General features: G+C 52.9%; 1 protein-coding gene across 2 annotated transcripts in view; it reads left to right on the top strand.

The window, feature by feature from the left end:
* Window positions 1–602: 602 nt before the first annotated feature.
* The window catches only part of IGFN1 (immunoglobulin like and fibronectin type III domain containing 1), a 36,768-nt gene continuing 9,507 nt past the window's right edge, over window positions 603–27,863 (top strand). Inside the window, exons 1-19 of one of the 2 annotated variants that reach the window (XM_032137071.2) lie at window positions 603–673; window positions 2,963–3,016; window positions 3,863–3,982; window positions 5,560–5,699; window positions 6,941–7,040; window positions 9,050–9,094; window positions 9,324–9,369; window positions 9,945–10,119; window positions 11,467–11,580; window positions 13,491–13,659; window positions 14,834–15,106; window positions 15,867–15,918; window positions 21,640–21,755; window positions 22,311–22,435; window positions 23,149–23,290; window positions 23,669–23,968; window positions 24,592–24,891; window positions 25,425–25,598; window positions 26,641–26,769. In XM_032137071.2, coding sequence (XP_031992962.1) covers window positions 3,010–3,016; window positions 3,863–3,982; window positions 5,560–5,699; window positions 6,941–7,040; window positions 9,050–9,094; window positions 9,324–9,369; window positions 9,945–10,119; window positions 11,467–11,580; window positions 13,491–13,659; window positions 14,834–15,106; window positions 15,867–15,918; window positions 21,640–21,755; window positions 22,311–22,435; window positions 23,149–23,290; window positions 23,669–23,968; window positions 24,592–24,891; window positions 25,425–25,598; window positions 26,641–26,769 — 2,527 coding nt within the window. In that variant the 5' untranslated portion in view covers window positions 603–673; window positions 2,963–3,009. Of the gene's footprint in view, window positions 674–2,962; window positions 3,017–3,862; window positions 3,983–5,559; window positions 5,700–6,940; window positions 7,041–9,049; window positions 9,095–9,323; window positions 9,370–9,944; window positions 10,120–11,466; window positions 11,581–13,490; window positions 13,660–14,833; window positions 15,107–15,866; window positions 15,919–19,140; window positions 21,756–22,310; window positions 22,436–23,148; window positions 23,291–23,668; window positions 23,969–24,591; window positions 24,892–25,424; window positions 25,599–26,640; window positions 26,770–27,863 lie in introns of those variants that run through there. The other variant, XM_058430829.1, reaches the window with a different exon arrangement.

Here is a 27,863-nt window from a genome sequence, read left to right as displayed (position 1 = left end):
GTCACCCCTTCTATTCCTTGGAAAAGCTCCTGAGCAAATTCACCTTCTCCAGCAGGCCTCCTGACTACACAATTCCCAGGGTCTCCTCCTTCCTGGTCACTCTCAGTGGACTCTGTGTCTGTGACTCTGTTATTGGCTGCCTTCCCTCCCACTCCCAAAGTTTGCTGCCTGTTTGATACCACTTTGAGGTGTGATTCCCAAGAGGGCAGTGGCTTTATGTATCTGTGTGACTTATGGTGTCAAAGGTCCCAAGGGACCAGCTTAGCTGAAAAGTTAAGGGTTTGGATGATGAAAATGTCCTTGCTAAAAAGGGTCGTATAAATGAGGCTTCATGGGGCAAATTTACACTAAGCCAGTCTGGTTAAGAGCTTAAAGCTCTGCAAAGTGAGGAGTTGGATGGACTGATGTCACAGGACCCTTCCATCTCTGACCTCCTCTGAGCTAGAGTGTTAGCCCTGGGGGGCCTTGCCCTGCCAAGCCTGGACTGGAGGAGGAGGAGGAGGAGGAGGCGGGGTGAGTGGGAGGGGCAGAGGGAGCAGAGGCGCCTGCAGCAACCGACACCTGCTCTAGCCCTGCCTGTTCACTACCAGTCGATCCAGAGCCTCCAGCAAGCAGCAGCTGGAAACGCGGAAGAGGGAGCAGACACGAAGCGGGAGGTCAGCTGTACACCCAGGTAAGTGGGCACTCACACCTGGCTGCCCTCCCAGGCAAGGGTAGGGCCAGAATGGAGACACTAGCCTGCTGTCCAGCTTTTCTACACAGGAAGGGGCAGGCAGTGGGCAGGACGTCTGCCTGAGGAACATTCCCTGGCTGGCAGATCATACGCTGGGGTGCACCTGTATCCCCTCTAGGTTACTCCAGGATATGTGGCGGAGAGAATTTCAGTGTGTCCTGTCTGGGCGGTTCTGTCCTGGCTCTAATTTTCTGGACACGTCTTGACTTTGGGTGTGATACGATGACCAGATTAAAAATATTACTAGCAGTCCAGAATAAGGACCTCGGGCTGGGACTTGTTATATTTTGGTTAGTATCATGGTCAAAGCAGTTGAGAGAACCCCATTTGGCTCTTTCTGCCTCAATTTCTACCAGTTGAGAGGCAGCAGGGACCAGCTGGAGGTAGCAGGGACCTGGATCTGCAGGATGGATCCAGGGAGGGTAGGGAAAAAGGATGGGGAGACATAGGTCCTGGAGAGGGGCCAGGGAGACACTGTCCCAGGATCCAGTGCTGAGAGTGTTGTTGGGACAGCTGAAGTGAGGACACAAGCTGCTGTTTGCTTCTGGGAAGAATTGGAATTCTTCTCAAATGTAGGAATGAATTATGGAGGAGAGAATTCATTTCCTTTGTCATCCCTTCCAACTGAGACCACAACCCACTAGTCTCCAATCCAACAGATATCTTCCCCTACGTCATTGACTTTGTACCAAATCTGGCTTATTCTAAAAGAGAGTGGAGCTCTAGCAGTGGATGGCTTAACATCATATCCCTAAGTTCCCCCAAGAGCTTTACTTCTTTTGCCCTCCTCAGCTGGGAGCTGTAGGCAGGAGGCTGGAGGGAGAAGAGTGGTATCAGCGTTATCCTTCTTCATGTGTGACCAATAGCTGAGTAACAGGATGATAGCTGCTCATGGTGATGATGTGGGTGACAATGGGGATGATGACTCAGATAGCTGTGTTGAACTCAAACTACTCCAGTGTGGGGGTCACCAACTGGCGCCGGTGCATTTGCATCTACCAGGAGGCTGCACTGAGGAGTGGGTGGGACGGGGGGCCCTGCAGCCCTCCCCCTGGCCATGTCCAGCTGGGTCCTCGTCCGTTGGTGGCTGCCTTCCCTCCCACCCTTCCTCGTGACTTCCTTCGGCGTAGTGCCTGTCGCACCCGTGACCGCTCCAGAACGCAGTTGGCGTACCATGGCATTCCAGCACACTAGGGTGCAGCGGCTGGGCTGGTGAGGGGCTGCCAGGGGCCAGAAGTGCCAGTGGGTGGCCGTTGCGAAATGGAACGATCTCCATGGGAGAGAGGAATTTGCTCTGTCATGTGTGATTCTATATTAATGATAGGGCTCTTTGGGCAGAAAATGGAGTCCCCAAAATGGAACTGCTTGGCCATGGGCCAATCGCACAGAGGGTGGGACTGCTGGAGAATTCTTTCAAGACATCCCCCCCACCCCGATTTATGGCTCTCATCCCATCCCAGACCCAACCCCCTTCCTCTCCTGTGTGGGACTCCCCACTGGCCATAACAGATGGATGCAATTAAGAGGAAATCGGGAGAGATGGCGGTGGTGAGAGAATGGAAAATACTCCTATTCACCTGACACTATAATTCACTGGCTTCTGAGGGGAGCAGATGGATTTATGGGGATCCTACGGGCCTGGGCCAAGAAGAGCTTAAGAGCAGCAAAGTTGAGGCCTCTCCCCTGCAGACCTTGTGACCGGAAGGATTCTAGATTGGCGGAGTGTGGGAAGTAGAGGGCTTCGGTGTCCTGCCAGAAAATCTCAGAGTTGGGGAAGGAGCCAGGAGGCCCAAAGAATGTCCTTGGAGAATTCCCATTCCAAAGTCAATGGGGCAAGCTGTTACACAGCTGAAAGGATCCTGAATGGGTCTGATTTCCTCAGGTTTGGGAGGGTTGTGTCTCATCCTCTGGGCAGGGTCAGGTCTGGGGTCCCACCAGGAGGCCAGGCCACCAGCACAGTGTGCAGGCTCAGCTTATGGTTCCCTTTACCTGGGAATGTTAACAACTGAGTAGCATGCTACGCACTCCCTGGTCTCTGGGAAATTGGTTTTGCTGGGGACAGGGAATTGCAGGAAACTAATCAGTGCCATTAGTGGGTTAGAAAAGCTCTTGGGGGCAGCAGCTTTTTCCAGCTCCCAACCCAGACACTGGCTGATGCACTGATGGTGTGGGAGGGGTGGGGTGAGACCAGCCTGGATTTCTCAAAAGCAATTCCATTTCTGTTCTCAGGAAAATAGAACTTCTACCCTCAGAGGAGTCAAAGAGGAGGCAGAACTATGGCAGGTGAGAGAAGAACTAATCTCCCCTCCCCAGCCCTCCCTGGCTGTCCTTACCAGGACAGAGAAGAGAAAAGTGGTAGGGATCAGAGATTTCTGGGAACTCGCCCATCTTGTTTTTTTTCTTTTCCTTATTTTATTTTATTTTTTTATTGTTGTTGGGTTTTTTTGAGATAGAGTCTCACTCTGTTGCCCAGGCTGGAGTGCAGTGGTGCGATCTCAGCTCACTGCAACCTCTGCCTCCCAGGTTGAAGTGATTCTCCCACCTCAGCCTCCAGAGTAGCTGGGATCACAGGCACCCACAACCATGCCTGGCTAATTTTTGTATTTTTAGTAAAGATGGGGTTTCACCATGTTGGTCAGGCTGGTCTCGAATGCCTGACCTCAGGTGATCTGCCCACCTCAGCCTCCCAAAGTGCTGGGATTACAGGCATGAGCCACCATGCTTGGCTTTTTTTTTTTGAGTCTTGGCCTTGGGTTTTGATTTGTTTTCCTGAGTAAGGAGTACAAAGCCCCCACATGAGCTCCTGCCTCTTGGCTTCCTGAGAAGGAGCCCTTTCCCACTCTTTCTTCCCAGCTTTCCCCCAGTGACACACTCAGGGACTTCCTAGGGTGCCCCACCCACTTCCTAGAGGCTCCATTCACACTGCCGGAGGGGTGCCACCAGATTCCCACTAGAGAATTAAAAAGCACTGTGCACAGGCAGGAGGTAGGACAAATAATCCTGACCCAAAAGTAGGGCAAGAAGGGGCTTCTTGCTCCTTGGGTGAGTGGGTGGATGCCCATTCTGTTGAAGGGCCACCCAATAGGGAGAAGGCGGAAGGCCCATCTCCTTCCCTCCTGCATTCTCCAGGAAAGCTCCGGAAGTCCCACATCCCTGGAGTGAGCATCTGGCAGCTGGTGGAGGAGATCCCCGAAGGCTGCAGCACGCCGGACTTTGAGCAGAAGCCCGTCACCTTGGCTCTGCCAGAGGGTGAGAACCCAGAGGGGAGCTGCGGAGGGGAGGCAAGATTCCTGCTCTCCTACCTCCCAGGGGAGAGGGCTGGGGCACCCACCTTCCTGGGGACCGAGGCCCTATATCCATCACCAGGCCATAACCTGTATCCCTCCTATCCTTGAGGGAGTATGTGCTTACCTGGAACCCTAGAAGTGACAAGGGGCCTGGGGAAAAGAGTGGATAAAGAGAGTGAAGAGATACCATGCTATTCTGGTGTGAGAAATATCTGGGGGGCAAGGATGGAAAAATGCTAAATTGGGGAGCAGGGAGAGGTTGTGGTGTTTCCTGGTCCCTCTCTCCTCGCCTCAAAGCCACTGCTGCAGAGAGGCACTGTTGAAACAGTTAATTTGACTCCCCCCCAATCCACGCTTCCAGGCAGCAGCACCTGCTATGGCTCACAGGCTGGGCTCAGGAAGGCCCTTCTAGAAGGCCACATAAAAAGGTGTCCAAGAAAGTGAAGGGAACAAAGGCTTATTGGGGAAAAAGTGGGAACTGGCGTTCTTTCCCCAACACACACCCTGCAATAAATTTTAGTTCATAGCATCCTGGTAATAAGAAAAAGAATGGTATTTTATTTTTCTAAATCTGGAACAAGATAATGAGAAATTGGGAAGGGCCCTTGGGCCTTTGGTCTATATTGCTTTCTACTGAGATGTTCTTGGTAGGAGGCTGAGGGATTCCTTGAGGGCGGGCAGTTCCCAGGCCTCCATGACAGGCATGGAGCTTGGGGTCTTTTCCGAGGCTGGAACCTGTGTCTCAGGACCAGCTCCTTCGGGCACCAAATAGCCACTCCTCCTCCCTCTAGCTGTGATTCCTCCTCCCGCTAGAGAGTAGGAAGGGAAGCCACACAATCTCTTTCTTTTTTTTTTCTTTTTTTGAGATGGAGTCTCACTCTGTTGCCCAGGCTGGAGTGGAGTGGCACAATCTCTGATCACTACAACATCTGCCTCCGGGGTGCAAGTGATTCTCCTGCCTCAGCCACCCCAGTAGCTGGGATTACAGGCACATGCCACCATGCCTGGCCAATTTTTGTATTTTTAGTAGAGATGCGGTTTCACCATGTTGGCCAGGCTGGTCTCGAGCTCCTGACCTCAGGTGATCCGCCTGCCTTGGCCTCCCAAAGCGCTAGGATTACATGCGTGAGCCCCTGTGCCTGGCCGGAACTCACAAAATCTCATTCCCTTCCCAGTCTTGGCAGAGGCTTCAGACTCCTTGCTCACCCACTCTCAAAGAAAAGCCCCTCTCCCCTAAAGCCCTGCTGGCCTCCCCTTTCACCAGGGCCAGTCCACCTGTCTCTTTCCCTCAAGCAGCCCAAACTTCTGCAATATAGAAAGAGGAATGACTGCCTTCTGGGTGCCTGGAATCTGCTGCTTTCCACCTGCATGTTCTGAGTCCTGAGTCCTGAGTCAAGGGGACCAAGGACTGGCACCCTTTTTGGAAGGGGCAGTTGAAATACGTAGATGAGGAAGACGATATAAATTAGAATTTAAATAAAGTATACAGTCACCCTCTCCCAACTTGTCAGTCTCCCTGCTCATCTCTTCCTGCTGCAGGGAAAAATGCTATCTTTCGGGCTGTGGTCTGTGGGGAGCCCAGGCCTGAGGTGCGTTGGCAGAACTCCAAAGGTGACCTCGGTGATTCCAGCAAGTACAAGATCTCCTCCAGCCCTGGCAGCAAGGAGCACGTGCTGCAGGTAAGAACCATAGCTCTTCCCCCGACCAGGGTCTACTCATCTTTTCCCATCCCCTTGAAGGTCTCTTTGGCAGCCTCCAATCCCTAGAGGAGTAAGACATACTCCTCGTTGAAGTTGAATCCATTCAACTCCATCTTGTGACTCAAAGTTGCCTGAGCCAAGAATGGATCTGGCAGGCTCACAGATACCTCTGCTGATAACCTGGGAGGTGGTGTAGACTGGAGCTTAAGAGCTCAAGCTCTGCAGAAGTCAGACTGCTGGGTTACAATCCCAGGCCCACCACCTTGGCTTTAGAAAGTCACTTTACTCTTTTTACCTCTGTCTCCTCATTTGTAAAAATGGGGTAATAATAGTACCTACTTTAAGGAGTTGTTATGAGTTGTTGTTGAGACAGATCTCGCTTTGTCACCCAGGCTGGAGTGCAATGGCATGATCTCGGCTCACTGCAACCTCTGCCTTCCAGGTTCAAGCGATTCTCCTGCTTTGGCCTCCCAAGTAGCTGAGATTGCAGGCATGCGCCATCACACCCGGCTAATTTTTGTATTTTTAGTAGAGATGGGGTTTCACCATGTTGGCCAGGCTAGTCTTGAACTCCTGACCAACAGCGATCCGTCCGCCTTGGCCTCCCAAAGTGCTGGGATTACAGACGTGAGCCACTGCGTCTGGCCAGGAGTTGTTATGAGGATGAAAGTTTTATGTAAAGTGTCTAGCTAGTGCCTGGCCTATAGTGAGTACTCAATCAATCTTGGCTAATCTGAGCAATATTATAAATACTAACCATGGGATACCTACTACGTGCCAAGCCCTACTATGTCCCAGGGGCTAAACATGTGACATAGATTATATATTTAATTCTAATCATTCACCACTTTTTTGAGGTATTATATTCCCATCTTACAAATGAAGAAACTGAAGTTGAGAGAAGTTAGGTAACTTGCCCAAGGTCCCACAGCTAGTAATACAGGACAGAGACTGTTTTCAGGCCCAGATCCATCTGACCCCCAAAAGCACACTCTTTCTACTTCGCTACATTGCCTCTGATGGCAAAGAATTGATACATCCACCCTCTGTCCCAAACCAGGTTTCTGTTTTGGAGTCTGTCTTTCCTGATAAAGACTGTGAGCTCCATGAGGACAAGGACCATGTCTTACTCACTTTATATCCCCATCACATAGCCATGTCTAGTAAATGGAGGAAGGGGATGTGGTAGCCCTGTTCCTCTGCCCTTGGCCTCTCTGCAGATCAACAAGCTGACAGGCGAGGACACGGATCTGTACCGCTGCACAGCAGTAAATGCGTACGGAGAGGCCGCTTGCTCAGCGAGACTCACCGTCATCGAAGGTGGGCTTTTCCCTGAGTTTGTCTCATCAGTGCACAGGGCAGAGACCCACAGAGGAATCAGAGGCCCCGTGGCTAGTGAGGGAGGGGAGGGAAGGGAGGCCCATCCAGGCTGCTGCCGCTGCTGCAGCCCCACCTTGTGCTGGGCCCCCGGCTTCATCCACATGCACACTGAGTCTGCATGTGTTTAAAAAGGCACACCTTGGCAGATACTCTGAAGGATATTCTCTTGGCCCAGTAAATGAGCAGGACCTGAAAGCTGGCTTCTAGTCCTAGAGCTTCTGCTAACTCATTCAATGGGCTTTGTTTTCCTCTCTGGGTCTCAGTTTCTCCACCGTGCAAAGGATATTTTGGACAGGCCTATGCCAGAGGTGACAAACAGGTCACACAAAAGCCAAATTCTCTCTCAGACATGTTTTTTTGGCGTGCGTGGTGTTTAAAATTTTAAAAATTGTCAACCTGTAGTAATTAAAAGGTAGATATCTCTTGAGGAAGCAGGTCTAGTCTCACCATTGGTTATGCTTACAATTGATCTGCCTACAAGTAACAGAAAATCCTACTAAGAGTAGCCTAAGAAATAAAGATATTTCATTCCTTCACATAAGAAGTTTTGTGAGTGGTGCCCAGGGCTCATACCACAGCTCAGGGCTGCCATCGGAGAGCTGATTCCTTTGGTCCCACTGCTCTGCCATCCTTAGCAGATTGGCTTATCACCTTATGGCCATAAGAGGGCTGTGGCAGATCCAAACATAATCCATGTTCAAGGTAGGAAGGTGGAAGAGGTGGCCCAGGTCCATCTGCCTCTCTTATTTTTATTTTTATATTTTTGAGATGGACCAGAGTCTTGTTTCATCGCGTAGGCTGGAGTACAGTGGCGCAATCTCGCCTCACTGCAACATCTACCTCCCGGGTTCAAGCAATTCTCCTGCCTCAGCCTCCTGAGTAGCTAGGATTACAGGCGTTTACCACCACGCCTGGCTAATTTTTATATTTTTAGTTGAGACAGGATTTCGCCACGTTGGCCGGGCTGGTCTCGAACTCCTGATCTCAGGTGATCCACCCGCCTCAGCCTCCCAAAGTGCTGGGATTACAGGCATGAGCCACTGTGCCTGGCCTTTTATTTTTTATTTTTTGAGACCTGTTGCCCAGGCTGGAGTGCAGTGGTGTAATTATGGCTCACTGCAGCCTTGACCTCCCAGGCCCAAGTGATCCTCCCACCTCATCCTCCCAAGTAGCTGGGACTACATACATGTGTCATCACACCCAGCTAATTTTTTGATTTTTTTTGTAGAAGCGGGGTCTCCCTGTGTTGCCCAGGCTGGTCTGGAACTCCTGGGCTCAAGCTATCCTCCCGCCTTGGCCTCCCAAAGTGCTGGGATTACAGGCATGAACCATCACGACCAGTCCATCCACCCTTTTTATAGAGGAAGCAAAGGCTTTCTCAGAAATTCCTGGAGCTCACTGGTCAGGACAGTGTCACATGAGCACTGCTAGTTGCAAGGGAAGCTGGGAAGGCAACTGTTTAGCTTTTTCAGCCTCTCTAGTGGAAGCAGATGATGAAGATTACAAATGGCTGCAGGATTAGTCAAACAGCAGTGTCTGACCTATTTGGCAATATTGGGCCTATACCCTGAAATGGCAGCTCCCAGGTGGAGTGAAAGAGCAGCTGCCCCTTTAGATACTCTTGAGTTTGTTGTGGTTTCCAGTGTCTGCTTCACGCATTTATGCCACCTCCCTGGCTCCTGTGGACACAAGACTGGGCCTCCCCTGCATGAGATGATGCTTAGATTGGTCCCCTTGGTCATGGTAAGGCTCTGGGGTAAAAAAGCTTATGATGGACAGACCCTCCACTCTGCTCCATCCCTCTTGCTGGGATCGTCCACGCCTTAGAGGACAGTGGGGAGAGAAGGGCTCTGGGACTCCATCAGTTTCTCAGGAAGACCATCAACATGTCTTGCTTCTCCCCCTGCTTGTCCACATCGACTGCTTCCTCTCCTCCCTGGATGTTCCAGTTGGCTTTCGGAAGAATCGGAAGAGGCACAAGGAACCGCAGGAAGGTAGGTAGATTCGTCAGAAACCTCCTTGGGGCCTGTGGGGGATAGGCTACTCTTTTCCTGGTGTTCCCTGCTTGGTTGAGCCACCATGCACACCTTGTGCATCACCACCAGTCTTCAAAAGAGCCCCTTCCAAAGGCTCAGTTGTCAGCATGGACCACACAGAAAAGCTCTGCATCCACCCTCAGTCATCCCACCTGGGACTGAGGCCTCATTCCTGCTCCTTTTTCAGACCTCAGGAATGAGCTGATGGACTTCCGGAAGTTGCTGAAAAAGAGGTGGGTTTGGGCCTGTCCATGAGGGATTTTGGAGGCTCCCATAGTATTCACCCCCTGCTATTTCCATAAGTAAGCTGGGCTTGGGCCCCACCTCTACCCAACACAGCAGAGAGATAGACTGCCAGTAGCAGATGGGAGGATGGGGAGGGGACTGAACTGGGAATTCCAGCTGTGCCATTTCAAAGCTCTATATCCTCGAGTTAATAATCTCTCCTCTGATTTCCTCATTTACAAAATGTGGTGGTCCACCGGAACAATGATGTAACTTTTTTTTTTTTTTTTTAAGCAACAGAACAATGCAACACCCACTTTCCCCAGACATCTTACTCAGAAATCTACAATACAAGTTGTCAGGAGCATTTCTCCTGAAAGTTGTGGGGTGAGGCTGAGGCTCACCCTACCCATCTCTGAATCCTTCTGGCCTCAACAGTGGTCAGTCCCAGAGATTCCAGGCTCTGTGTTTCCTCGAGTGCAGATAGAGCAGCTTCCCAGAACTACTTGGGGCACCAGACCCAGGTGGCCAACAGAGGAGCAGGGGTTCCTCTGGCCTCTGACCTGCCAGCCTTGCTCCCCAGGGCCCCACCAGCCCCCAAGAAAAAGGTGGACCTTGAGCAGATATGGCAACTGCTGATGACAGCAGACAGGAAGGACTACGAGCAGATCTGCTTGAAGTACGGCATCGTCGACTACCGTGGCATGCTGCGCAGGCTGCAGGAGATGAAGAAGGAACAGGAGGACAAGATAGCACAGGTGCCTCACCACATGGTCACCCCTCACCGCATGCCCACCCCACACACCTGGACCACAGGTGCCTCACCCCATGCCCACCCCTCACTGCATGCCCACCCCACACACCTGGACCATAGGTGCCTCACACCTGGAGGTGGGCTTGGAGGCAGAACTTAGGAAACCAAGTATGGTCGAGGGGCCTGTCTCCGTCTAGTCCCCAGTGGGGTATCTGGCTAAGGCCCTGGGATACCAGGTTGGTGTCCTGCCTTTGCAACCTGGTTCTGATACTTACTAAACTCTGGAGCTTTGGAAGAGTTAGGGCCTCTGTATCTTGGTTTCTTCATCTGTAAAATGGGAATTATAGTCGTGCCTACCTTGTAGGGTTATTGGGAGGATAAATGAGAGAATGTAATTAAAGTACTTAGCTTAGTGCCTTGATTTTTGCTATCATTATCATCGTCACCAGATGGGGGGGGGTACCTTTTTTTTTTTTTTTTTTTTAAGATGGAGTCTTGCTCTTTCGCCCAGGCTGGAGTGCATTGGTGCGATCTCAGCTCACTGCAAGCTCCGCCTCCCGGGTTCATGCCATTCTCCTGCCTCAGCCTCCTGAGTAGCTGGGACTACAGGCGCCCACCACCACACCCGGCTAACTTTTTGTATTTTTAGTAGAGATGGGGTTTCACCGTGTTAGCCAGGATGGTCTCGATCTCCTGACCTCGTGATCCGCCTACCTCGGCCTCCCAAAGTGCTGGGATTACAGGCGTGAGCCACTGCGCCTGGCTACCTGGTTTATTTCTAAAGGCTTTCATGGAAGGGAATTTCACAATTCCCATTAGCACTCTGATCCCAGAATCTTATCAGCTGTACAGGAATTTCTTTCCTGTGTCTAACTTAACTATAGCGTAAGTCTAATTTTTCTTCTGAAAATGGAAAACAACTAGTTTTCATTATCCTGAAAATAGTATCTTATCCCCTTGAAAGATAAGTTTCCTTAAACCTAACACCTAGGATCTCAGCCTTCTCTCCTCCAAGCTTTCTCATTGACTTTAACATAGGACCCAGCACAGAGCTTTGCACACAGTAGGTGTTCAACTAATGTTTGTTAGAAGTACAGATAAATGGAAAAGCCCTACTGTGTTCTAGCACCTGGACACCTGGGGTCTTTTCTTGGTTGTCTTCCTGATCTGATCTCTCATCTTGGAGAATTTCCTTCCTTGAGAGGCTTACTTTTCCCCACTTGTAAAAGGGGCCAATGCATGCTCCTCTGGAATGCTATGGGCCTGGGATGTTACCAGGGCCTATGAGGGTTTGGAGTACCCCGAAGAGAGAGCTTCATGAACTCTCCTGGTGGGTTTGTCTGCTTTGTAGTACCTCAATGCCATCTCCAGCTTAAGACACATCAGGGTCACCAAAGATGGGATTGCAAAGTTTGACCTGGAGCTGGATCTCAAGGATTCTCAGAGCAAGATTTACCTGTATAAGGTGAGGCTGAAGGGGCTATGGGTGGGGGGATCTGGCAGGGATGCTGCAGGTCTAGTGGAGAGGGAACTGTGGGTACCCTGGATTCCTCCATGGGAACAACCAGAGCACACAAGTGGTGAGCCCCTCATCCCATGGAGTTCCTGGCTGGATTTGGGCCAAGCCCTGGTGTAGACCATCCATCCACAGGGACTTCTTATCTCATACTGAGCAACTAGGCTCTCCAGCTGGGCCTGTGATTCTCTGTAAATTGTGTCTAACACCAGAGCACAGGGGTGAAAAGAGGGTTCTGAGAAAGTGCACCCCTTTCCATCTGAGCTTTCTTTCCAGAGACTTCATACATCCCTATCTGGGCTCTAGGAGTAATTACCTGCCAACCAGATGGGGGCAGAGGCAGGTGGGGAGCAGTTGGTAAAATTTGGCTAGTTCTGTAGCCAAACTCATCCAGCTTCATCACTTATAAGCTGTATGACCTCAGACAAGATACTTATCTTCCCCGTGCCTCGGCTTCCTCACTTAGAACTGGGGGTAATATAGGACCTCTCATGGTGTACTGCAGCGCTAAATGACATCATGCGTGACTTGCCCCTTCCCTCACCTCTCCGCTCATTCCTGCTTCTCTTCCCCTTGTCCCTCAGTTCCTGCCCCACTGGCCTTGTCCCTGTTCCTTTGCCCAGGTGTTCCCTCTGCTTGGCATGTTCATCCCCGATATCAACAGGGCTAATTCCTTCATGGCAAGAGACTTCCCTTGGCCACTCCGTGTGATTCCACTATGTCCCTCCAGCCCCATCCGGGCACTCAGGAGCCCTGGACCCATATCTACCTTTTTGTTCCCTAGTTTTCTCTCTCTCTTTCTCTCTTTCTTTTTCTTTCTTTCTTTCCTTCCTCCCTCCCTTCCTTCCTTCCTTCCTTCCTTCCTTCCTTCCTTCCTTCCTTCCTTCCTTCCTTCCTTCTTTCCTTTTGTCTCATTCTGTTGCCCAGCCTGGAGTGCAGTGGTGCAATCTCAGCTCACTGCAACCTCTCCCTCCCAGGTTCAAGCGATTCTTCTGCCTCAGCCTCCCGAGTAGCTGGGATTACAGGTGTTTGTCACCACATCCAGCTAATTTTTTGTATTTTCAGTACAGACAGGATTTCACCATGTTGGCCAGCTGCTCTTGAACTCTTGGCCTCAAGTGATTCACCCCCCTCAGCCTCCCAAAGTGCTGGGATTACATGCATGAGCCATCACGCCCGGCCAGTTCTATTTTTTTCTAACGTAAATTATTTACTTATGACATTTATTATTTATATTTTTCCTCTGTAGGATTTTAGCTAGTGAGAGCAGGAATCTTTGTTTTATGCATTGATGTGTCCTAAGTGCCTGAAACAGTGCCTGGCACACAGTGGGCCCCTAATAAGTATTAGCTGTTGTTAATATTCAGCAAGTAGCAAAGCTATCTAGGTCTTAGTTAAAGTAGGTATGCATATAGATGACTGGGTTTTGTAGAGCCTTATGGATATCTGATGTTATACTCTGCAAGTTCCTGTTGATGAATAAGTTGAGCTGGGGCCTCTGGGCCATGGGTGTTGTGTCTGGCCTCCCCTGTATCCTTGCAGGGCTGCTGGGGAGTAACCCTACTCACAGCCTGAGCTGGAATGTCAGCAACTTCAGGTGCCCCTTTGTATAACACTTGCAGACTTTTCACTCCATGGACATTGCTAGAGCATGGATTCCCATCCAGCTCATAATCCCTGTTCCCATGTCATCCAGGCCCTGCTGTCCACCCCATCCCAGCTCCTCTATGGTTTCAGGAATCTGTTGTCTGGTGACTGGGCCAGTGGGAGAAAACTGCTGGTTATAGCCAGAATGGGACTGGGGCAGGAAGCACTGAGGACCCGCTGAGGCCTGCCTCCTCTTCCTTTTCTGGCCTTAGGATGGTGAGATGATCCCCTATGGCTTCAACAACCAGACCAAGCACTGTCTGCGCCGGCTGGGGAAGCGCTATGAGTTCCAGATCCAAGATCTGAGGCCTGAGGACGCTGGCATTTACCAGGTCAAGGTGGAGGATGCTGTGGTCTTCTCCACAGAACTGGAGGCCAGTGGTGAGTGGTCTACACTGCCGAAGTTGGAGTCGGGGAGATCTGTTAGAAATGGAGTCCATGTTGGTGCAATGTGTGTGTTGGGGGGTAAATGTGACGTGGCCCCAGCTGCAAAGACAATTGGGAGAGGGACACATACCTAGATGGCCAAATTTTGGTGCTTTCTGTTTTCCAAAGCCTTGGTGCGAGTTATCTCTCCTGGTGCTGAGCTGGGTTCTACTGAATTACTGTCACAGACATAGGACATACGTGTCATGCCTCTGCTTAGACCATCTGTAGCCACCAATTAGTTTCGGATCAGATCCAGACTAATCGCACAGCCTCTAAAACTCCTTTCTGTTGCATGCCCCCATCTCCCACAACGCCCTAGCAAGAATCTCTGGGTTAGGCATCCTTGAGCTCCATACCAGACCTTTCCTTTTCTGCTTCCTATATTCCTTCCCCATCTAGGAACTGACACTCCTCCTTCATCAAACTCTGTCCCATCCCCATGAGTACCTGTGTCCACATCACTCTCAGAGCACCTGCCACCTCGACGGGGTTCTTGAAAGGACAAGGAGAGGCCTGGGGAAGGCAGCTTTGGACAGACATGTCATAAGAACATGGCTGAATCAAAGTTGGGGGAGAAAAAAGGGGGTTATGTGTCCCAGCACGGGGGAGGTGCCCAGATGGGGCTTTGGAAAGCCTGAAAACAGTGCAGTTTGGGAAAAGGAGTATGGGTTTGGGAGTCAGCCAGACCTGGGTGTGAATCTTGGTTTCTCTTATCTGCGTAAGACTGGGGCAAGTTATTTAACTTTTTAAGCCTCAGTTCTCTCACCTGTGAAAAGAAATTGACAATACTTACCTTAGAGATGGTCACAAGGATGAATAAGATAAACTACTGGCTCTTAGCATAGTGGTTTCCTTCATGCATCCACCTTGTCCCAAATACAACTTTTGGGTTTAGAAGTATAGAATCCCAGAGCTGAAAATAAGCCTCGTTGCTCATAATTGTAACCCCTCATTTTATGTGGGGGGAATTGACACCTGAGGTCCGGAGGTGACCTGTCCAAGGTAACACGGGGAGTTTGTGGCTGAGCTGGTCTAAGCCAGGATTTCTGAACGGCCAGCCTTGCCGCCTCAGATCACACTGTGTCAAACCATCAAGCTGATATCCCCATTCCTGCTTCTCCGGCAGCCATCCCCCCAAGAGTGGTGGTCCCACTGGCGGAGACCCACTGTGAGGAGCAGGGTGACGCAGTCTTCGAATGTACCCTCTCCAGTCCCTGCCCTAGTGCAGCCTGGCATTTCCGGCACCGGCTACTCCACCCCAGTGACAAATATGAAGTGTTCGTGTCCCCCGACGGGCTGACCGACCGGCTGGTGGTGAGGGGGGTCCGTTTCTCAGACATAGGCCCCTACTCGCTGGGCACTGGGCTCTATACTTCCAGCGCCTGGCTGGTGGTTGAAGGTGAGTGCTTCACAACTCTGTCTTTCTCTGCCTCCAGGGAAGACCTTGGGGCTGCAGAGGCATGAGGAAGATGAAGCAGTGGGATTTCCTTTGGTCAGTCATTTGCTCTGGAACGATTCCCTTGCTCAGGGAGAATAAGGAAGGCTCCTTAGATTATTCTCCACCCACTGCAGTGCAGACCTTCATGGCCAACACAACCCTTCTCAGCTATGCCTGCTCCACTGGGTCTCTTGGAATTACTCTGGGGCACAGATGGCTCTAGGGTCCTAGGCAGCCTTGGGACAGTGGCCCAAGTTCAGTCTGGATGAGAAGCCCCTGCACCAGACCAGAGAGCACTCTCAAACTTCCCTGGGGATTGAAATTTGGGTTCAAGATGTTCCCAGGAAGGTGTAAATTGGACATAAGTAAGGCAGGTGGTAGAGCAAGTCGATATTTTAAAAACCATGCACCTGCTGCGGCAGTTTGATAAACAAATGACTTTTGGCTTACACGTTTTCTCCAAAACCCTCATGAAGCCTGTAGCAGGGTGGCCTATGGGTATAGGACTAGGGAAGGTGGTGATGGGATTCACCCATCCATCCCTGGAACACCCTGTCTTCCTTCCCAGGTGGTCACCTTGCTTCTCTCCTGGGGAAGCCCAGGTCAGGCAAGCAGTTGGGCTCAGGCGGGTGCTTTGGCCAGATTTAACAGGAGTTTTGGTATTTTCTCTTGTCTCTCCATGTGGGCACTGACCTTCCATATGAATAATCCCTCACCGAAGCTGGGAAGGATAAAGACCTTCAGTCCACAAGTGCTGACCACCAACTGCAGAGGCAAGGAGCCCAGGCCTCAGGAGCAGAAGAGTCTGGGAGCATCAACAGCCAGGGAGAGAAATCCAGAGAGCAGGGCCCCAGGGAGGGCTCCCTTGAAGGGGCTGGGCCGGCTTCTGGGCTCCAGCACATAGCCAGCCCAGACAGGGATGGCCTTGGCAGACATGGCTACTCCTTGATGAGGGACAAAGGGGCAGCTGACTCAGCCTGGGGCCCTGGACAGGAGGGCGAGGGCTTTCTAGTAGCAGAGGGAAGTAGAGCCACTCTTCCCAGGGAAAATCAATCCCGCAGAGAGGGAGGCTGGGCCAGAAGCCTTGCAGAGAGGCCCCATCTACAGGGAGAGAGCTCAGAATCAGGGTTGGGCCTCCCAGAAAAACGACAGCAAGATCGTGGCAGAGACAGCAATGGTGATGAATGCTGGAGGACAGCAAGAGGCTGGGAAGCTGAGTCCAGTCTGCTTCAGTCTGGAGGACTGGGGAGCAGAAGGGAAGGAAAGGAGCACAGAGGGGACAGTGGAAGACAACTGGACAGGCACGCCCCAGAGCAACTGTGGGATGCTCGACTGGGACCTGGGAGAGGAAAGAGCGACCTGCAGGGATGCCAGTCTGATCCTGTAGGGTCCTGGCCAAGAGGAAAGCAGATAGAGATTTCACAGGATGACAGCCTGACTGAGATGGACAGAGGGGATGCTCCAAGTAGGGAAAGGGGGAGAGGAATAGAAGTGTGGGGTAGTGGGACTGGCCTGGGAGAAGCTGGAGACAGCAATGGGGCAGGAGGTCCTGGCACCCTGGAGTTTACTGGAGGAAGAGGTTCTGGCTCCAAGGTAGGCATGGGCCCTGAATCCTGGGGTTCTCAGGGAGGTAGAGATACTGACTATGGGGAAGCCAGGGGCTACTGGGGTTCAGGAGAGTTTCTAGGACAGACACCTGGAGGCAAGGACTTCCAGGAACCATCAATATCAGGTGGTAGAAAATTCCTTCTGGGAGATGGGAGTCCTGAAATCAAAGCTGAAGACTCGCTGCAGGAGGCAGATGGTCTATGCCAGGGGGAGTCTGTAGTTGGAGGAAGTGCCTACAAAACTGGCCCTGGAGGCCCAGGAGACCCCAGAGGCTGCGAAGGTGGCCTACAGGAGCTCAGGGGAAGGGATGGCCAGGAAACAGCTTGGGCCTCGGGTGAGGTAGGGGATGACCCCAGAAGCTTCCAGTCTTCCCAGGGCTGGACAGCAGGTCAAAGAGCAGCAGGGGGTGTTGGCAGAATAGAATCTAAGGGCACAAGTCCTTGGGATGACACACCATCTAGCCTCAGAAAAACTGGGGCCCACCATGGGCCTGGAGTGCTGGGGTCCAGTGGAGGGCAAGAGGGTATGGGTGGTATCCGGGTGGCTGGACTGACGGAGTCTGGTCAGGGGGTGGATGCCAGAAGCTGTGGGCTAACTAGGGCTCCAGGCCTGGGTGCTCAGGGATCTGGGGGGACACTAGGAGATAAGGAAGGATTAAGAGGTCCTGGGTCAATAGGGTCTGAACCAGATTTCTGGAATGGGTCAGGGAGCTCCAGAGTAAAAAGACCCAGAGGTGGGACAGGCTATAAGGATGGCTTGGAAGGTCCCGGGAGAATAGAATCTAGGTATGAGGGTGGCTTAGGATATTCTAGGAGAATAGGCCCTAAAAGCGGGGTTGGTTATAGCTATGGCTCAGGGGTTCCAGGAGAAATGGGATCCGGCCATGGTGCTGGTTGTACAGTTTCCCCTAGGGCACCTGCAGAAATGGAGTCTGAGGAAGGGGGTGCGTATAGGCATGGCTCCGGAGTGCCTGGGGGAGTGTGGTCTGGAAACGAAGATTCTGGCCCTGCAGGAGGAGGGTCTGGGAGAGTTGCCAGTCTTAAGAATGGCTCAGGTGGTCCTGATGGAGCACCCACGGATGACACCAGGAATTGGGCCTCTGCATGCCAGGGCGGCATGGACCCTAGGGGAGGGCACCATTCAGATGCCAGCTTAGGGAGTCCTGGGGTGACAGGGTCTGTGGGTAGAGGTGGTCTCAAGGCCCCTGGAGTAGTGGAGACTGCTGGGATGGGATGTGTGGAAGCAGAACCAGAGACCTCTGGAAAAACAAGGCCTTGGGGTCAGACTGGAAATTATGGGGGCTTCAGAGACTTAGAGGCCCTGGGGGCCTTTGGAGAAGGAGGCTATGAAGATGGCTCTAGGGGTCCAGGAGCCATGGGACCAGGGTCTCTGAGGGCAGGGAGCAAAGTGGGTGAGGGGGATGGGACAAGATGCCCCGGTGCTAGGGCCTCTGAAGCTGGAGCTGGTTATAGGGATGATACCAGGCACCCTGAGTCACTCGCACCTCACACTGGGGCTGCTTCTGAGAGCCAGTGGGCTTATGGGGCTGGCAATGTGCTGGGTTATGAGGATGGATCAGAACTTCCAGGGCCTCAGGGAACTGGGGTCAGAACAGCCCATGGAGGAAGGTCAAGGGGCCTTGGGCCTAGGAGTACAGGGCCAGGGGGTGAGGCAGGCTTTAGAGATGGTTCAGGAGGCCTCCAAGGAATGGGATCAGCAGATGGGCCAGGTTGTAGGAAGGGTATTGGGGAAATGGGGTCAGTGGATAAGGAAGGTTATAGGAAAGATTTGGGGGCTCTTGAGAATATGGGTTCGGGGAGCAAGGCAGATTATAGGGATGGTGTAGGGGGTTCTGGGGCAATGGGGTCAATGGATGAAGCAGGTTATAGGAAAGATTTAGGGGCTCCTGAAGGAATAAGTTCAGGGAGCAAGGCAGATTATAGGGGTGGTTTAAAGGGTTCTAGGGAAATGGAGTCAATGGATGAAGCAGATAATAGGAAAGATTTGGGAGTTCCTGAGGGAATGGGTGCAGGTTATAGGGGTGGTTTAAGGGGTCCTAGGGAGACGGGATCGGTGGATGAGTCAGGTCATAGGAATGGGATTGGAAGTTATGGGAAAATGGGGTCAGGTTATAGAGAGGATTTGGGGGCTCCTGAGGGAATGGGCACAGGGAGCAAGGCAGGTTATAGGGATGGCTTAAGGGGTTCTGGAGAAATGAGGTCAATGGATGAGACAGGTTATAGGAGAAATTTGGGAGCTCCTGAAGGAATGGATCCAGGCAGCAAGGCAGGTTATAGGGGTGGTTTAAGGGGTTCTGGGGAAATGGGGTCAATTGATGAGGCAGGCTGTAGGAAAGATTTGGGGGTTTCTGAGGGAGTGGGGGATTTGGGGGCTCCTGAGGGAATGGGTTCAGGGAGTAAGGCAGGTTTTAGGGATGGTTTAGGGGGTTCTGGGGAAATGGGGTCAGTGGATGAGGCAGGTTATAGGAAGGATTTGGGGGCTCCTGAGGGAATGGGTTCAGGGATTAAGGCAGGTTTTAGGGATGGTTTAGGGGGTTCTGGGGAAATGGGGTCAGTGGATGAAGCAGGTTATAGGAAGGATTTGGGGGCTCCTGAGGGAATGGGTTCAGGGAGTAAGGCAGGTTTCAGGGATGGTTTAGGGGGTTCTGGGGAAATGGGGTCAGTGAATGAGGCAGGTTATAGGAAGGATTTGGGGGCTCCTAAGGGAATGGGTTCAGGGAGTAAGGCAGGTTTTAGGGATGGTTTAAGGGGTTCTGGAGAAATGAGGTCAGTGGATGAGGCAGGTTATAGGAAGGATTTGGGGACTCCTGAGGGAATGGGTTCAGGGAGTAAGGCAGGTTTTAGGGATGGTTTAGGGAGTTCTGGAGAAATGAGGTCAGTGGATGAGGCAGGTTATAGGAAGGATTTGGGGGCTCCTGAGGGAATGGGTTCAGGGAGTAAGGCAGGATTTAGGGATGGTTTAGGGAGTTCTGGAGAAATGGGGTCAATGGATGTGGCAGGTTATAGGAAGGATTTGGGAGCTCCTGAGGCAATGGGTTCAGGGAGTTACACAGATTACAGGAATGGTTTAGGCGGTTCTGGAAAAATCAGTTCAGGGGGTGAGGCAGGTTATAAGAATGTTTTAGGGGGTTCTGGGAGGATTCCATTAGGGAGCGAGGCAGGTTCTAGGGGTAGTTTGGGGGATTCTGGGTACATTTTGTCATGGAATGAGGCAGGTTCTAGGCAAGGCTTTGGGGAAACTAGTGGCAAGGGGTCAGGGAGTGAGGTCAGTTATAGGGGAGGCTCAGGAGGATCTGGGGAAATGGGGCCAGAGGGTGAGACGGGTTATGGAGATGGTTCAGGGAGGCTTGGAGTACCAGGCTCACCAGCTGGTATAGGACATGAGGCTGGACCCAGAGGCCATAAAGCCATGGGGCACCGGTCAGGATATTGGGTAGCATCAGAGGGTGGCGCGAGCTCCAAGGATGGTCCAGAGCGAGCCAGGGATACAGGGCTTGTGGATGGGGCAGGACCTGGTGTGGAACCTGGGATGGCTAGAATGTCAGGCACTCCAGGTGGCATGGCACACAGAGACAGCCCCAGGGGCCCAGGGGTGCTGGGGTCTCAGGGAGGGAGACAGACTCTTTCAGATGAGCGAGGCTCCACCAAAGATCTTGGGGGCTATGGAACTTCAGGGATCCCTGAGGCCTCGGAGGCTGCTGGTGCCAAGGGAAAACCAGACGTCAAAGAATGGCAAGATAGTTCTGGGACTCCAGGGTCTTCTAGAGACAGAGGGGCTCCCAGGGTGAAGGATAGGTCTCCAGACCAAGCAGGGATTATGGGGGCTTCTGGGTTTCTTGATGGCAAGGGGGCAGTGGAAGGTGAGACCTGGGCAGGAATGGCTGCTCTAGGGTCTGGACATGAACAGGACATCTGGAAAGCAGGCCCAGGAATGACAGACAGGGGTAGAGTTGCTGGCCAGGGGGGGTTGGCATCTCAGGGAAGCGGGGACTCACTTTTGGGAAGCAGAAGTATAGGCTCAGGGAGCTCAGCGGGGACAGGCCAGGATCTGGACTGCAGCTCTATGCCTGGGGGAAGGGGCAAGTCAACATCAGGGCCTGCTGATGGACAAGGGATGAGCAATGGTTGGGCTCCTGATTGGGAAAACCAGGGGTTTAGCCGAGGCAGCATAGGTGCTGGGAAGCAGCCCACAGGCTCCAGAGCTTCTGGTTCTCTGCAAGAGAAAGATGCCGCTTTTAGTGGGACCCATGAAGGGCCACGGGGCTTTAAGGGCGGGGAGGGCGCACCAGGCCAAGAGGCAGCTGGTGGATGCCGAAGCCCATGGTCCCAGGATAGCAAAGGTTCAAGTCCTGGAAGGGGCAGTTCTGGTGGTGCAGAGGACTCATGTATCCTGGGCAAGGGGAATTCTACTGAGTGGGGGAATGCCCTCACTCCAAAACCTGGGGAGTCGGGACCTCAGGGAGCCTGGAATGGCTTAGATGGTCCCTTTGGCAGAAAAGCCTCTAGAGATAGGTCAGGAGGGACCCAGGACCTGAGCTCTCAGCTAGGCAAGGGACAGAGAGGAGGAAAGAGGTCCTTCGGGGAGCAGGGGTCCCTGGAAGCTGAGAATGGTGAGGTCCAGGCTCCTGGGGCCCTAAAGGAGGATGAAGGGCAGGGAGTGGAAGAGGCTGGGAGGTCAGGCAGGAGGCCTGGCTCACTCAGGAGCAGGTCTCAGGCACAGTCAGGGGCTGAGGTTGGAGGAGGAAAGAGAAGGGGAGCAGATGAGGCTGGAAGCATGGAGTGGCAGCCTATGGGGGAGAACTGGGGGTGCCTGGAGGAGATGCTGAATGAAGATCAGAGCTGGGAGCCCCCTGGTCACCTTGGTAGCAGGAGAGGTGGCAAAGACAGCAGGTTGGACATCTATGGAGAGAGGAGAGATGCTACCTGGAGTTCCACATCCAGATACAAGCCTGGCACTGGCAGTTTCTCCAAGGATGCCCGAGGTAGGTGCTTCTCCACTGAGCTGGCTCCCATGGGTTAGAGACAGTGGGGAGCTCCCTGGCCACTGGGATGCTTGGGTCTGTCCCAGTTCTGCCTCCGGCCCCAGGACTTTGTCCCTGCCAGTGCTCCCCATTCTCAGGAACCTTTTGCAAATTTAGGGAGCAACCTCTTCCTCTTTACGCAGATGGGGTCCAGCCTGTGAAAGGCTCAGAGGTCTCCTAGGTATCTGCTCTTGAAACCTTATGTCCACAGCACCAGAGTTGTTGACCCAACTCTCTGTGGGTTACCAGACTTCTCACCCATGGCGGGGGGGCCCTTCATATACCTTACACCCCAGGTCTCCTGGACCAGCCTAGGTCCTACTGAGAAAAGCAGCAATGCATGGGCTCCTGTCTGGGAAGACCAGGACATTGGAGGCAAGGCAGCATAGGTGCTGGGAACCAGCCCTGCTGACACCAGCTGAGCTCAGTTGGCAGGACCATGGTGGCCTTACAGGGCACAGCGCAGGCCATGGCCTGGGGGGCTCGGCCCTGGGGACTCCCTCTGTGTCTCTCCAGGCCCCATGGGCCACTTCTCCCAGGGCCTGGCTGACATTGAGGTGCATCAGGGGGAGGCTGCCACACTCTCCTGTACCCTCACCAGTGACCTGGGACCTGGCACCTGGTTTAAGGATGGCGTCAAGGTACTGCCTCCCCTCACACCTTCTCTTTACCAGCGGGAGGGACAGAGGTAAAGCAGAGAGGAGGAAGAGGGTAGAGGCTTTGAAAGAAAGATTTTTCATTCTTCATTTTGCTAATGTATCTACCTTGGGAGAAGTTTAAATCGCCAATAACTTGGTGTGTTTAAAATAAAATTGGATTTTTAAATGATGTGTATCCTACGCCCCTCAGCATACCCCTTGTTCTTCCACCATCCAAAACACCTCTTCTATACCCATACCTGCTGAATCTTACCCATCCTTCAAGGCCTTGTAGAAATGCCATCTTCTCATCCCAACCAGAAGGGGCCCTCGTCTCCCTGCACAACCCCCCTGTCCTCCATTAAAGCTGTCACCCCTAGAGAGACATCACAGTGACTCAGGACATGGGGCTTAGTGTCAGCTAGGTCTGGCTTCAGATCCCAGCTCTGCTACTACCAGTTATGGGACTTCAAGCAAGCTGGCAAACAGTCTGGCTTCCTCATCTATAAAGTGGGACAAATAATAGTACTTACTTCATAAGGTTGTTACGACAATTAAATAAGGTGCTAAGCACGGAGAGCATTGGCACACAATAAGCATTCCATTCACACAGCTGTTATCAGGATCCCAGCATCAGTAAAGGGCTCTGGTTAGCTAGCCTGGATGAGCTGGGATGGGAGTGGGGTGACCTTCTCCTGCTGTGGCCCTGTCTCCAGCTCACCGCCCAGGATGGAGTCATCTTTAAGCAAGATGGTCTCATGCACAGCCTCTTCATCACGCACGTGCAGGGGACCCAAGCCGGGAGGTACACCTTTGTAGCCGGTGACCAGCAGAGTGAGGCCACCCTGACTGTCCAGGGTAAGGCCCAGCCCTGCCCTGCCCTGCCCTGTCCCATAGTCTCTTTGTACCAGGTGATATGCCTTGCTTTAAAACACCTGAATTTGTGGCTAGTCTGCAGCCAGTATCTAATCTCATCCCCAGAGAAGATGATTTGAAAAGCTGACTCATACCCTGTCTATTCCAGCATCTTAGCTCTTTCCCTGTCAGGAAGTTCTTGGTGAGGTCTAAACCTGGTCTCTCCTGCTGCAGATGAAGCCCTTCCGCTTGTTTGTCCTCATGTGGTGGGGCAGGGGATTCCTTACTCTTCCCCCAAACTTCCTTCTCTGGGTCCTCCTTTCTATATTCCCCAGGTGCCCAGTGCCCTGGTCTTCCTCAACTGTCTTGTTTTATTTCTAGATACCCCTACCATTGCTCCAGATGTGACAGAGAAACTGAGAGAGCCACTGGTGGTCAAGGCTGGGAAGCCGGTGACAGTGAAGATCCCCTTCCAGAGCCACCTCCCCATTCAGGCTGCCTGGAGGAAGGACGGGGCTGAGGTGGTGGGCAGTGGTGACAGGGAGGCCCAGGTGGACCTGGGGGATGGCTACACGTGGCTGTGCCTCCCCAGTGCAGGCAGGAAGGACTGTGGCCAGTACAGCGTGACGCTGAGGAGCGAGGGAGGCTCTGTGCAGGCCAAGCTCACTCTGCAAGTCATAGGTACCAGCCCTGTCTTCCCCCAACCAAGGCCTGAGAGTCCCTGGGGTTCTGGGCCCTCCCTGCCATCAAGGGCAGGCCTGGGGTATGATCTCTGCTGGCTCTGATCCTCATTTGCATGCTGTTTAAGATCTAGACCTACCCCTAACTCTGCTCAGACTGCTTAGGAAGAAGTAGTTGAGATCAACACAGTGCTGGGCTCCTGCTGGGGGGGGAGGAGCCGGCTATGCTTCTCTGACCCCAATACACTGGGTCCTCAGGAATTTGCTGGGTAGGATGGTGGCCCCCAGCCCTGAGTGGCGCCAGCAAGGTAGGACTGCTCTGGGCCGAGCAGGTGCCCATACCAGCCATCGGACGGACGGTGGGGCTGGGAGGGGCTGGCGCATTCCATGGCACATCCCAGGGTACATGTGTGTGTTGGGGGTGGAGACATCTCAAGAATGTGTGGCCCTCTGGGTAATGCCCAAGGCTCTCTGGACAGTCTGCCCCATTGCAGGCTTATCTGCTGATGAATGGATGGGGGTGGGGGGGGGGAGTCGGGGTGGGGGGCAGTCGGGGGTGTCGGTACTGCTCCCCTCCAGCTCCTCTGACCCCTCCTCTTCCCGCTCCTCTCTGTGGGTCCCCAGACAAGCCTGATCCCCCACAAGGCCCCATGGAGGTTCAGGATTGCCATAGGGCTGGCGTCCGCCTCCGCTGGCGGCCCCCAAGGGATGATGGGGGCCGGACTGTAGAGCGCTACGTGGTGGAGAGACGGCAGGCTGGCAGAAGCACTTGGCTGAAGGTGGGCGAGGCCCCCGCTGACAGCACCACCTTCACGGATGCCCATGTGGAGCCAGGCAGGAAGTATGCCTTCCGAGTGCGGGCTGTGACTTCAGAGGGGGCTGGCGAGGCCCTGGAGTCTGAGGAGACATTGGTGGCTCCTGAGGGTGAGAGAAAAGGCTGGGGCTGGGGGTGGGGGACACTCCTGGGCTCCCCACTGTGCTGAGGAGGGCAGGCTGTCCCAGAGGCTGAGTGACACCAGCCTGTGCTCGGGGCTTTGGAGGCCCTTCTGTAGCACTCTGGAGACTCCTTCCCTCAGCCGCATTTGGGATCTGGCACCCAGATTAGGAAGTGTTTTACAGAGTCTCCGGGAATGGGTGTATGGGCCAGCAAAGCCCACTGTCGCGGGCCCCAGGGAGAGAGGAGCATCTTCTTCCAACATCCTATCAGAGGACTGGAGGCTGAGGGGTCTCAGGGCTGGTTCTAGGCTCCGAGGCTACAGTGCCTTCTCTGTCCTTTCATTCCTTCCCTTGAATAGCCAGAACACTGACCTAGGGCGGGCTGGCTCAGCCCCGACACTCACCAGGACAGGGCGGAGTGTGTCCTGTCCCAGATGCCTGTGCCCCCTACCCCAAGGGGCTCCCCATGAGCCGGCACCTTTCCCAGGCCTCTGGCTGACTGGAATCTTTCTTGCCCCCAGCTCTCCCCAAGGCCCCTTCCGCGCCAGCCATCCTGTCAGCCTCCAGCCAGGGCATCACACTGACATGGACAGCACCTCGGGGCCCTGGCAGCGCCCACATCCTGGGCTACCTGATTGAGAGGCGTAAGAAGGGGAGTAACACGTGGACAGCAGTGAACGACCAGCCGGTGCCTGGTGAGCGTTGTCCTGGCTTCCAGAGCTTCCTTAGACCCCTCCTGGCACCAGGATCCCAGGGATTTTCAGTTCAGATTGGTTTAATACAGTCATTCTCATCTAGGGTGGTTTGGCAATGTCTGGAGATATTTTTCATGGTCACAATGGGGTGGAGGGTAAATGTTACTGGCATGTAGTGCAGAGAGGTCAGGGATGCTGTTAAACATCCTACAGTACACAGGACAGAACCCACCTCCTCCTCTCAAAAATCCCAAAGAAGAATCTGGCAAAAAAATTTCAGTTGTGCTGAGGTGAAGAAGCCCTGATTCAGAAATCCCAGCTAAGAGCCAGAGATGAAGCTGTTAGCCCTGGCCCCTCTACTTCCGGCCTTGACCTTGGACAGTTCACTTCCTCTCTAGATCTGAATTTCCACATCCATAAAGGGGAGAGAAGGATTCCCTGCCCCACTAAGTAGTTTCCGAAGAAACAAACTCCATTCTGAGATCAGAAAGAACTTGGAAAAGCCAAAGGGCTGGGCAGGTGCTGAAGGGTCTTGTGATAACACTTAGCATTTCTTTGCTCTGCATGCATGCTGCGGAAGTCCAGGTTTGAGGAGGAAAGAACAGGCTTGGAAGAGCTTGCCAGGAGACCTGGATTCAGGTCATGGTTCTGCTACTTAGAAGCTGAGGCCTGTCAGGGCTTCAGTTTCCTTATCTCTAGAAAGAGAGAGATGAACATTCTTCCTATTTCACTATTTAGTGATTCTGCTTTATTTAAATATGACAGCAACTCTGTAAGGCAGAGACAACCAGAGAGATTAAGATACTTGCCCAAGAACATCCAGCAAGTTAGTGGTGGAACCAGACAGGGATCCGAGGCTCCTGACGTCCTGAGCAGTGCTCTTTCCACCTTGGAGGGAACTGAGTCACAGCGGGTGGAGGGATGTAGGGAGGAATGTGTTAGGACCCCAGGCTTGGTGTCCTTCAGAACTTGGAGGCACCCAAGCTATCTCCCCATGTCCAGCCCCATCAGGGTGGGACTCACATGGGCGGGCTGTTCACAGAGAGGAGGTGGACGGTGGCGGACGTGCGGCAGGGCTGTCAGTATGAGTTCCGGGTCACAGCTGTGGCTCCCTCAGGCCCCGGAGAACCTGGACCCCCATCGGATGCCGTCTTTGCTCGGGACCCCATGAGTAAGTAGGGCACCAACCCAGGATGGGGGTGGAGGTGAGCACGGGATAGCCCTGAAGCTGGGTGGGACTTGATGGGAGGTCAAAGGTCACAGGTTGGGGCAGTCCTGAAGGAGATGGTCAGGGGGGCTAGGATATAAAAATCAAAAGGCCTCTTGGGTGAGCTACATCTTAGGGGCCCTACATGAGATCAAATAGGCCCAGAAGCCAGGCAGTGGGATTAGAAGATTCCTTCCCTGCCAAGTGTAATGTTTCATACTTGTAATCCTAGCATTTTGGGAGGCAGAGGCAGAAGGATTGCTTGAGCTGGGAGTTTGAGGCTGCAGTGAACTATGATTGCACCACTGCACTCCAGCCTGCATGACAGAGGGAGACCCTGTCTCAAAAAAAAAAAAAAAAAAAAAAGAAAGAAAGAAAAGAAAGAAGAAGAAGAAAAAAGGAGAGTCCTTTTCAAGATCACTTCACTCACTCTTTGGCCTCTAGGCAGGCCAGCCCCCAAGCTGGCCCACCTGCCCCAGTCTCATAAACATCCACTCACTCTAGTGTGCCCATCAGGCAGGGCAGAGAGCAGGTAACAGAGGAAGCTCAGCATCAATTCTCTATCCAATGAATATTTGCCCATCACCTACTAAATGGCCAGCATTGTGCCAGGAAGTAGGTGAATCAATCCTGGTCTCTGCCCTTGAGAAACTTACAGTCTGAGATAGCATTTCCTGTCTGAGACCTGTGGTCTCGGGAACATGGAGTGTATTGAGGATGCCAACAGACATTCTGAGAATAACAGGAACAGCAAAAAATGTCTGTGATCAAAGATGTGTATGATGTGAGCTTATGATGTTTCCAAGTCCTGCAGGGGAAAAAAACCTGTCTAACCTTGATCCGAATCTAGCTTTTTCACAAAATACCTATTAAAAGCGTCACTCCAAGGCGTACGGCTTAGAAAATGCTGCTCTGTATTTCTCATCCCCTAATCAGTTGCCTACGCCAAGTCCTCTGGGGAGCAGCACATTTCTGGCACTTGACGGATGGGCCAGGTGGTCAACACCTGGAGATCATCTCTGTGGCCCACAGGACCCAGCCCACTGCAGGTGTTCAGG

This window comes from Hylobates moloch, unplaced genomic scaffold, assembly GCF_009828535.3.
Source record: "Hylobates moloch isolate HMO894 unplaced genomic scaffold, HMol_V3 SCAFFOLD_18, whole genome shotgun sequence".
Lineage (NCBI taxonomy): Eukaryota > Metazoa > Chordata > Mammalia > Primates > Hylobatidae > Hylobates > Hylobates moloch.
Note: the sequence above shows the minus strand (reverse complement) of the source record. Positions and strands in the feature narration are given on the sequence as shown.